The sequence below is a fragment of the Bactrocera latifrons genome, unplaced genomic scaffold (genome assembly GCF_001853355.1).
Source record: "Bactrocera latifrons isolate USDA-ARS-PBARC rearing strain unplaced genomic scaffold, ASM185335v1 scaffold_12, whole genome shotgun sequence".
Taxonomy (NCBI): domain Eukaryota; kingdom Metazoa; phylum Arthropoda; class Insecta; order Diptera; family Tephritidae; genus Bactrocera; species Bactrocera latifrons.
Window position 1 is genome coordinate 112,196 of NW_017534630.1, and position 11,112 is coordinate 123,307.

The 11,112-nt window shown below is 38.2% G+C and overlaps 2 protein-coding genes across 2 annotated transcripts; both read left to right on the forward strand.

Annotated features, from left to right (window-relative positions):
• Positions 1-1,425: 1,425 nt before the first annotated feature.
• Positions 1,426-3,272, forward strand: LOC108978308 (putative inorganic phosphate cotransporter). Its single transcript, XM_018948515.1, has 3 exons — positions 1,426-1,653; positions 1,729-2,811; positions 2,887-3,272. The coding sequence occupies exons 1-3, from the start codon at positions 1,468-1,470 to the stop codon at positions 3,133-3,135; spliced, it is 1,518 nt and encodes a 505-aa protein (XP_018804060.1). The 5' UTR covers positions 1,426-1,467; the 3' UTR covers positions 3,136-3,272.
• A 3,931-nt stretch (positions 3,273-7,203) lies between these two features.
• On the forward strand, positions 7,204-10,279 carry LOC108978232 (putative inorganic phosphate cotransporter). Its single transcript, XM_018948390.1, has 4 exons — positions 7,204-7,438; positions 8,327-8,469; positions 8,540-9,622; positions 9,692-10,279. The coding sequence occupies exons 1-4, from the start codon at positions 7,402-7,404 to the stop codon at positions 9,923-9,925; spliced, it is 1,497 nt and encodes a 498-aa protein (XP_018803935.1). The 5' UTR covers positions 7,204-7,401; the 3' UTR covers positions 9,926-10,279.
• The last annotated feature ends 833 nt before the right edge of the window (positions 10,280-11,112 follow it).

The following is an 11,112-nucleotide window of genomic DNA, read 5'->3' on the forward strand; positions in this document are numbered from 1 at the left end:
TTATTATTATAAAATTTAAGATCTCGGCGCAAAATGCGCTAAGCCGTTCCAGAGTTTCTGCGCCGAATAAACTATGTTTTCTTCACTGTGTGCTAGACGTGGTATATTCTGTCGAATATTATCCAATAATGGTTGCTAGATCTCAAGATAGGTGATGGTGTGGCGAATAGTATGCTCAGTAGGCCGATTCTGTTGACTATAATTGAAGTAAGTCTGTAGGACCTTAGGCTTTTAGCGCAGGGTTAAAGATATTTATGCATTAAATATCTATAGTAATTATATGTTTATAACGCAACGAGATTTATCGCGTCGTTTTAATCACTTAATATTTATTTGTTATCTCTAAATGCGCTACTTGCTAACATATTTACATAGGCTCTTTGCAAAGGGTGTATTTTTAGAGGCACCGAAATTTTGTAAAAAGGAAAAATAAACTAAATATCATTTTTTGCAGGCTCATACTTGATCAGTCGTAGGTACTTCACCAGCAAAGATCATCAARACACAGTTYTTCTACATTGGTAMAACCCTTTTTTTTTGGTCGTTTGCAGTTTGAGCTGCATACATATGTCACTTAGAGTGTTTGACTGCTCTTTGTTTACGATACAACAGTTTTGTCTGTTCATTTTCGTCATGAAAAAATTTAACAGCAAGTTCGATTGAAATTTTTTGTTTTTCGGAGTATTTGAATGGCCCAAAGCTTTCAAAGAAGCTTTCTTGAAATCAACGAAAACTTGGCTCGTCCATTCATCTCTTTTAATGGCGATACGTATAACATCGAAAAAGTTCAAAAACAACTGCTTGTTGACAATCATGGTGTTGTCATCACGAAGATAGCAGAAGGGCTCAATAATACATTTACGTTAATATTTTGGGTAAGTAGCGTGCCAATGCTAGACCCATATAACGTCAATCACTTGCAAGAACCACACCGATTTGAGGCCGCAAATAGAGGATAAACAGCGTAGTTGAAATATATATCAGTACTGATCACGAGACGTGCGTTTCTAATATATGATTTTTGCTACAGATTATAGTGAATGGCGCTCTAAACACGGCAAACCAAAAAATACGAATAATTCATGATATGATTTCGTAACCAAAAATTGCCCTCAATAAAGTAACCGTTGTATAGACAGTATATACACTTGTGTCATAGGTTTCATTTTCAGTTTTAGAGAAGAAGAAACTGGTTTCGGTAAACAAATTTCGTTGGATAATAGATACTTATAAAATATCCTGGTTATCATTCTACTAGAAAATGTGTTTGCTCCAAAAATATCAACTTGTATATGTGTGTGTAAACCTGGGCAAAAACACAACGTAGAGCAAAATAAAAGGTAAACAGTATTTTTTTTTTTTCAGAATCTATTTACGTTGTAGCATCAAATCATCCGTAAGTGCAGTCTTCAAAAATCACTTGCATCTCTTAACTGTCAGTTGTCATTTACAGGCGTGCCTAGAGCAATGGTTACGGAACAACGCTATTCTAGTGAGCATAGTAGCAAATTTAAGGGCAAAATCATTGGATATCGTCACCTGCAATGTCTGCTGATTTTTACAGGCTTCTGTCTAATTTTCGCAACGCGTGTTAACATTTCAATTGCGATCGTGGCGATGATGGATARTAAGGCAGCAAAYCCCGATTTTMCCGTTAGTGAAATAAGTTTGCTTGACAGAARAGACAAAATTAATAATTAAYACAATATTTTGTTCGTGTGCTTGCAGGAATACCCGTGGTCCGAGCAAACCAAATCGCACATACTCAGCAGCTTCTTTTGCGGCTACATTTTGCTGCAGATACCMGCTGGTGCGTGGGCGCGTCGTCTCGGTGGYCGKTTGTTATTGTTGATCAGCATCAGTCTTACTAGTCTTTTAGCGCTGCTAACACCACTCGCCGTCAGCGTTGGAAATTGGCCACTATTGTGTGCGGTACGTTTTTTCCAAGGTGTGCTACAGGGTGTCTTATTTCCGACGATTGCAACGATTATGTCCAAATGGGCGCCTGTTGAAGAACGCAGCGCCATGCAAACGTTTATCTACTCCGGTGCTCAGTTGGGCATTGTAGTGATGTTGGCTACAAGTGGCAATCTTTGCTCATCACSTTGGGGTTGGCCRAGCACCTTCTATTTGCCTGGCGCTTTGGGCTTAATTTGGTCTGTGCTTTGGTACTTATTTGGTGCGAGTACGCCACGTGATTGCAAGCATATTTCGAAGGAAGAGCGCAATATGATTGAAAACTCGTTGGGACATRACAAACGTATAACGGAGAATGATAATGTGGAGCATACTGTACCATGGAAACATATTTTTACATCGAAGCATTTTTTGGTAGTTCTCTTGAATCATTGTGCCAACGATTGGTGCTTTTGGACCTTGCTCACACAAATACCATCGTATATAAAAAGTGTGCTCGGAAAGGATATTAAGAGTAATGCATTAATCTCTGCGCTGCCATATCTTTCTATGTTTACTTTATCCATAATACTTTGTCCATTGGCGAGTTGGTTGGAGAAGTCGAAACGCTTGAAGGCAACTGTAAGTCGTAAGGTCTTCAACACGATCGGCCTATGGATATCTGCCACAATGCTCGTTTCTTTGGGCTTCTTGCGTAAAGATCAAGGCGACGTAGCGATTGCCTTGCTAACTGCAACCGTTGCCATTAGCACCACTTCGCATTTTGGTTATTCAGTGAATCATTTGGACTTGGCGCCAAATCTAGCTGGCACTCTACTGGGTATTGCTAATTGTGGCGCCAACATGATGGGTGTTATAGCGCCGCTCCTTGTTGGTTACATTGTTACCGATACGGTTAGTATTTCAGAAGACTAGAAAGCTGTAATATATCCGGATGTATTGTTGCTCTTCTTGTAATTTTCCAAACAGACAAATATCCACCAATGGCGCATAATATTCTTCATCGGYGGCGGCTTTGCTTTTATAGGAAATTTCTTCTTTCTCATTTTCGGCACCACTAAGGTTCAGTGGTGGAATGAGCGACCACGCATAGTTTCGGAGGCTGAACAACTAGAGCAGCTTGTCRTTAGTTTGGATAAGACTATCACTACTAGCAACACCATTAAAGAACCTGCTGGAGATATTGAAAAATGTGATGTGGAACAAAGTACCGTTTAATTTGTATTTTGGGGTAGTTCTTGCCAAAGTGTTATTGATAGTATGTTCTTAATTAAAATTATTTTATTTTTTTATGTAATGAAGTTCGGAAAGCCACTTATATAAATTAATTTTGTTTTCCCAAATAATCTTTTTCAAACGGCGCTACTTTAATTATATTTATAATTTGTTCAAACATTTTTTTTATATAATTTCTAATTTAAATTTAAATATATAAACTTAATATTTATGCCTTTTGTTACTTAAGTCATGAAAATAAACGCTCAATTTTAAAGAGAATCMCTGTTAGAAGCCTTAAGAGACTGGTGTTCATCGTTACCTTATTCTGATAACTTTACAAATCAAGCGCATAACCTTACTTCATCGTACAATAACCTACCTCAACATAACCTGATCAAAGTAAGCTACCGTGTTTTTATTCTGCTACCCTACGAGTTCTCTTTCACCCTTTAGTTAAGATACTTCTTTTGTCTCCAAAATATTTCTCTAAATATTTATAAGAATTACAYTAGGCGCTCTTGAAACCAAGTCTCGCAAGCTCAAGTGCATTGCTAAAGGTAAGTGTGTCAGGGATCATGCTCTGTCATTTCGACAGTTCACATMTTTGTGTAATATGTAAGAAGTTCAAGAGCCATATTTCAAAAGCGATTAAGTCTCTAGTACATACAAAATTATATCTTTGAACGTTTACGAGTATGTATGTATATATAGTATATATAATTTATATACTTACTTATTTCAAAGGTGATTTCATTTCGAATTTTCCTACTTTTTTAAAGAAAAAATACAGAAACTTCATGTTTATCAATCAAAACAACTATTTCTGGCTTTTATTTTATGAAAATTATCTCTTTCAAATGTTGGCCGCGGCTAAGTCTCTTATGGTCCATCCGTTGAGTTCAATTTCGATGACTCGTTCGAGCATTTCAAGTGGTAAACGGCGATTGACACGCGTGATGTGCATAGACTTTAGCCTTTATATTATATATCCATTCAGGAAAAGTCTAACGGTATGATATTACACGAGCTTGGTAGATCTTGGTAGTTGTTTTCTCACCTGCGCGATAACGGTCGCCATTGGTGGTTGCGTTCTCAACGGCATCATTTTTAAAGAAGTATAGACTGATGACTCCGTCGGCCTATAGACCACACCAAACAAGTCGCTCTTCGTCCCATATGTGGCAATTTTGCTTATTTACATACCYATTGAGCCAGAAATGGCACTCATATCTGAACAAAATTTGGCTCGAAAAGGTCGGATCTTTTTAGAACTTTTCAAGAGCCCATAGAATAGTCCGAAACTTTGTCACTTGGGAAGGTCGAGCGGCTTCAGTTCTTACATAAGCTCCACGCTCTTCGTTTACACTTTCAAATACGGCTCCTATATTTTCTTCTCTACGTGCTGGACTTGGTCTATTTGGTCGAATATTATTCATGCGTGGTATTGAGTTACCCGTTAAATTTTTATATATACCATATTACTCACTTCATGTGACGCAACTACCGATTATTACCATTTTATTACGTAAGCGTCTGCTGGTAATCTAAGATGAGATTTGGAATAGTTATCAAAAAGCCAACACACTGCTTTATACAAAACTGTCAACTATGTTTACTCCTGGTGTGAATCGGCTGACAGATGTCATGCAAATAACTGTGTTAATGGTTGTTGACACTTCGTGGAAATAAATTTAAACTTTTTTTAACGTGAGTGTTTTTTATTTTTATTTAATGCAGAGAGATAAATAAAATATATGTTTATATAATAATTATAGCCATTTGGTGGCGTCACGGAATTTCTTGCTATGTACTAAAGTCTTTAGATTTTTGTACAATATTTGCATATGAAGTTAAACCAAGTAAAGAAAAAGTGTAGTTAGSTTTACTAACTAGTTCTCAAGAAAATGTCTCATAGCAACTACTATATACAGTCCTCTGGGAAATATAAAAAACTGATCTACTGTTATTCGATCTCATAAGTTAAAAATGAATCAATACAAATCTGCTCATGCGATTTACTTCTATTCCACCAGCGTGTCTGAAAGTGTGAGCATCCTGGTGTTTCAACTTTGAACTCGCAAAGACCGATAGTTGTTTCTACCTCGCTTTATTCCAAATACCTCCTACAACTGGCATTCTCATCATTCGGACATCGATAAGGCATTGATCATTAAGTACCGCTACAACTAGAGAAATCACATCTTGCTGTAGGTAAAAATCTTACTATACTTCTTGTAATCTACTTTGGACAAAAAAACGCAGTTCCAAAACTAATGTAGGTCTATAACTACCTTAACAATTTCAACGTTTAGAAAAAAAAACCGCACAACAGTCATATTCAAAGTTATACTCAAGTTAAAACGTGTTCCCGGAGGATAGAGTCATGTGAAGAAGTTCACGCGAGTGCGGAATATTCTCTGAACGCCATTCACTTGGAAATGGCCAGAAATGATTCCTTTACGTATGGCTCTGCAGCTTAGGACTTCCGGCAACAGCGTATAGCGCAGTAGATGAAACGATAAGCTGTACGAGTCATGTCGTCCGAATGGACGAACACACTCCAGTTCTGAAAGTATTAAACGCAGTATCCGCCCGATGAAGCAGAGGAAGAGGAGACCTCCACACCGTTGGAAAGATCAGTTAGAGATACCGATCAAGAATGAATTAAGTACTATTCTAATGTGAACTATTTTCGTGAATACGCTCTGCATAGACCGACTGAAATGTTTTTTGGTAGGGACCAATAATTGCAACTTGTGATTTGTTTTCCATTAGATAAGTTGTTGTCAGTGGCGTTCTCCGGCCTGAATCCAAATTGAATACATCCGTCTGCTTTCAAACTTTTTCTCATTTTCATGGCGTTCTTTGTCTTGCAAGCCAAAATTATTACTTTTAAACCAAGCAAAACCGCTTTCTGCTAGAACTTTCTCCAAAAAAAGTTGACTTTCGGCTGAGACTTTCCTTATATCAAAAGAGCAACTCACCGGAAGAATACTTTTCGGGCACAAAGTTTGCCACTTAGGTCCAAGTAAATAAATGCTTTAGGAATGAAGTGAGAATATGGCACACAAACTAAACATAGTAATGAATATAAAACAGATGTCCGCATTATAATTTTATTTACTAYGAAAGCTTTTGGATTATGCCATAAAAGTTTCACTCATCTTTTCGCCTTGACAATGATGAATGTGATATATAGTATTATAAGACGAAAAACGTGTATAGTGCGACGTCAACGATAACCCTTTTTGGACTTTACAAAAGAAAGATATTGGTAGCAGATTAAATCGTTTCCAAAACGGTCATTTGCACGATATACCGAGATTTTTAACCTTCCACAGATCGTCAGTATGGCTTTAGGGTATAAAGGTGTTTGTAGCAGATTAAAAGCACAGCGATTTTGACATCGTTTTCACGATAGCCAGGTTTTCGAAGAAACTGAATTTTTAATCTACTTGTAGAAAAATATTGGTAGCAATGTCCCATAACAAGCAGGTCTCTGACCGACACGGCATTTTATAACTTTGAAGAGTTGTCAATTCTGCAATATTTCCCAAAAATACTTGGAAGATACTTTCAATTCCCACAACAACATTAAGAAACTGTACTGCTATATTTTAGAATCACATTTCATGTTTTGAATAAACTGCCCAGCATCGGAATTATTTTTTCCAAATTATTTTAGCTACGGAAATACCAAATTCCTAACGTTTACACTTTTGTAAAAAATAATTTTATCTAGAATTAAACTTTATTTTATCTAATACATATCACTTTTTATCAAATAGATAAACATTAGGTACCAAATTGCCTACTTCAAAGAATACAGTAGCATCGGTTCTCTGACATACGCATATATACTGGTCGCTGTTTTATAGTAATATCACGCTACCTGCACTCCTATCTACTTATCCATGCATTTGTATTTGTCTAATTAAACTTTTTTTTGCTTATGAACTTATCTAAGGACTTAAAGCGATTAACACACCTGATATGCCTTCCCGATTCGGTGGTATGTCTATATAATGGACATAACTGATTTGGTTGTTATCATTTGATCTTAGAAGTTCAAATTGAACGCTAAAACTAAGCGCTAGCGCATAAGCTTAACGAGTGTAGTGCCGTTAGGAAGTGCCACTTAAYGCGCGAGTCACGTTCGGTAGTGAACACCCGAGTGCTAGGATTCATACATACGTATAGTGTACCGCTCGATTTGTGATTGCCATAGTACTGAAGTGRTTATTAAGTGGAGCAACAAGGGCTAATATGGGCACAAGTAGGCGCTCCTCAAGCTTGGCAAAGTGTATGTGTTTATTATACAAGGTCTGGTGAAARGAAATTCATTATTTTTCCAATAGATGGTTTAACAATTTGTGTCTATTGCGTTATATAAGTGGAATCGTGTTATGCTATATGGTTCTAATGCCATAAAATTTCTTACTAGAAAAGACAATTAAATAATTGATTAATTGTTTGCCTCGGTTTGTTTTGAACACGCGTCAAATGTGGATAGCAGCAAAGAGAATTTTGCTTCGACAAAGACGATAACGCAAGCCAGGTAGTTGAAAATGTGAATTATATTTATGGTCCTGATTCTGGTCACACCTAATCGTACGTAATTTGGGTTTCGTCTATTCCGGTCCGGTAATTTTGATGYCAGAACTGTCCCACGTTGTGAAAGGCTAATTGTCAAAAGTATCGATCAAAAAATGGAAATCGTCGAGTACAACAGTCATGTGAACGCTGACTCGATTTCTTTGTAGCTAAACATGGTTCAAAACTCCGTTCGGCACCATTTATATAAGGCTGAATATGAAAAGTGTCTAGATATATGGATGCCACTCCGAGAGCTGAGTTGGGATAAACTTATACAATCAACAATGGTCTGAGTTTGGTTTCCAGTGCTTACTATCTGTTCCTCTATACGGTGAATAATAAAATCACCTCAAGAGAAGCTGGTAAAACGACTGTGTCAATTTTTTTGAGAATAGGGACGAGGGTTTCTCTAAGATTGTGTATGGCAAAACTTTGTGAACTAAAATATTTAATTTATTGTAAAAATAATGAATTCATTTCTATAGACCAAGTACTAGCATTTTAAAAAAGGGATCTCCCCGTGGATCCGCCCCGGATTAAGAGATTATATGTCAATTGTATGTATAACCATGAGTCTTTTGTGATATATTTGTAGTATTGCCGCCCACATTTGGTAGACGACATTTACAATGCTTTTTGATGTTTATCGGTTTCGCCGCCGCATTTTCGATGCGCGTTAATCTCTCCGTCGCAATTGTCGCGATGATGGACCGCAAAGCAGCAAATCCTGATTTCCCAGTAAGTAAAACATCTTAACATAATGAAACGATTCCATTTATTTCACATTTTACACACCACATCCTTGCAGGAATACCACTGGTCGGAAGAGACTAAGTCGCGCATACTCAGCAGCTTCTTTTGGGGCTATATTTGCACGCAAATTCCCGGCGGCATGCTGGCGCGGCGTTTCGGCGGCAAAGTGATGCTGTTTAGTAGTTTATCTATAAGCAGCATAATGGCGCTGCTGACTCCACTCGGCGTCGCCTATGGYGACTGGAAGTTGCTTTGTTTTATGCGTTTCCTACAGGGTTTCGGCCAAGGTGTTACTGTGCCGTCCATGCACACTCTACTCGCCAAATGGGCACCGGTAACGGAACGTGGCTCKTTGGCTACCTATGCTTATTCAGGTGCACAATTCGGTACTGTTATAATGTTAGCTTCAAGCGGCTGGCTCGCTTCCTCATTCATGGGCTGGCCAAGTTGTTTCTACATACCCGGCGGTTTGGGTCTYACCTGGACGGTTTTGTGGATAATTTGGGGAGCAAGTTCGCCCAGYGAATGCAAAAATATTACTGTAGCCGAACGTGCACTCATTGAGGGTTCACTGCAGCAGAACACTAAATCGCATGATGATGAAAAACCCAATTTGCCCATACCCTGGAAGAGTATATTCACATCCGTACCATTCTTAGTGCTAATGGCGACACATTGTGCTTCAACTTGGTGCTTTTGGACGTTGCTCACACAAATACCAACGTATATGAAGAGCGTTCTCGGTAAGGATATCAAAAGTAATGCGCTGCTCTCGGCATTACCCTACTTCACGATGTTGATTTTGGGTTTGGCGTGTGGACCGTTGAGTGATTTCTTGGAGAAGGGCAGCCATTTGAGCGCGACCACAAGTCGGAAGATTTTCAACTCCATTGGTCAATGGGTGCCRGTGCTCACCTTGATTTGGTTGGGTTATATAACACGTGAACAAGCGGACTTAGCGGTTTTCTTGTTAACCTTCACCGTGAGTATCAGCACGACAATGCATTTGGGCTGGCAAGTGAATCACATTGATTTGGCACCAAACTTCGCCGGCACGCTCGTTAGTCTGACCAACTGTGCGGCGAATGTTTGCAGCATTATTGCACCTTTAATTGTGGGATTTGTCGTCACCGATACGGTAAGTCTCTGGTTTTACATCAAGTGTTATTATAACCATTTAAACATGTTGCTTTTTGGACACTTTCAGAGTAACCCCAACCAGTGGCGCATAATATTTTTCATGGTGGCTGGCATCAACTTTTTCGGTAACCTGATGTTCGTTCTATTCGGCACCGCCAAAATGCAGCCTTGGAATAATGAGCGCGAACCAAAAGTTATTGACAATAAAATCGATACAGAGAAGGCGCAAGAAATGGAACCGCTAAATGAGGAAACAGCTGATGTTCCCATAACTAAAGCAGAGTCGCAAATGGTGGTTTGATTTTTAGTTAGTATTTTGTCRGTCAGTAGTTGTTGAATTAGCTTACTTGCAGTATTATTAAGATAAAATTTTCCTTGTGATTATACTCCGTAGATGTAGTTTTAAGTAGTTTTAGTATACTATCTTGAATTTAAGCTTTAGTTAAAAATATTTTATTGGTGTTAGGTATTTTGTAAGTAAGCAATATTTACACCGAAACCTTTGGTCTGTAGTGACCTTCAATATTTTAGCTAACGAGAACTCTTCAAATTGAATTTGTAAATGGTAGTGAGCACCTTTTCATGATAATAATATGATTTTGTATTAGAAATTTATAAAATTGGATAAATAAACCCTCAACCTCTATATATGTGATTTAAAGATTTTCGAACTTCGAGTTGATAAAGTGTCGGCTTATATGCGTATTAGGTTAATGGACAACTCATCTTAATAATACTGTGCCATTGTGGCTTAACTAAAATTAGGTGAATGCTTCCTTTAGCTCCTTCATACCCGACATAATAATTTTCGAATTTCCTTCTGACTTGTCGTGAGAAAGTTCAGCGCGTCTCTTATCCATCCATTTCTCTACATCCATATATTTCTCTTCGCTATATGAGCAAAGCCTGTGTGATGMAGTAATCCAAGTTTTCAATGATCCAGTTGAAGGATGAGAGAACGTCAGCGTGTCCTATTTTGGACCCCCTTATACATCTAGCTTTCCTGAGAATTAGAGCGCACTTCCCAGCAATGMACTTGCAACGGATGTTTTGTGCAATTGCTTCTTTTAGTCCGTTTCGAACGTCTTTCATTTTACGACAATACCAAAAGTTATATTGGCTTGACTATGGCCCCATTTGGTTTGAGTTCCGTCCTTGTCGTCGGCGTTTGCTGCACGGCAGCTCAGTTTATAGCGCTCCTTTAGCACAGTGCAAATAAAACATGTGGTGCTTGAGGTTCTATTCCAACTCAACCACCACACATTCCTGAATTCTCATTCGATGTCCAGAATGGTACCTACAGCATATTCCTTGTGTAAAAGAGAGCCCTTCTTTTGGCTAGTTCTGCTTTTTCCAAGCTAGATAAGCAAACGACATAAATGGGAAAAACAGTTGTCGCATTCTCGAGTTGACTKCCACGTCRCTGCTGATAGTCATAACTTARAAGTCGAATATAACTTCGTGTATCTTAGAACTGGCAATAAAACC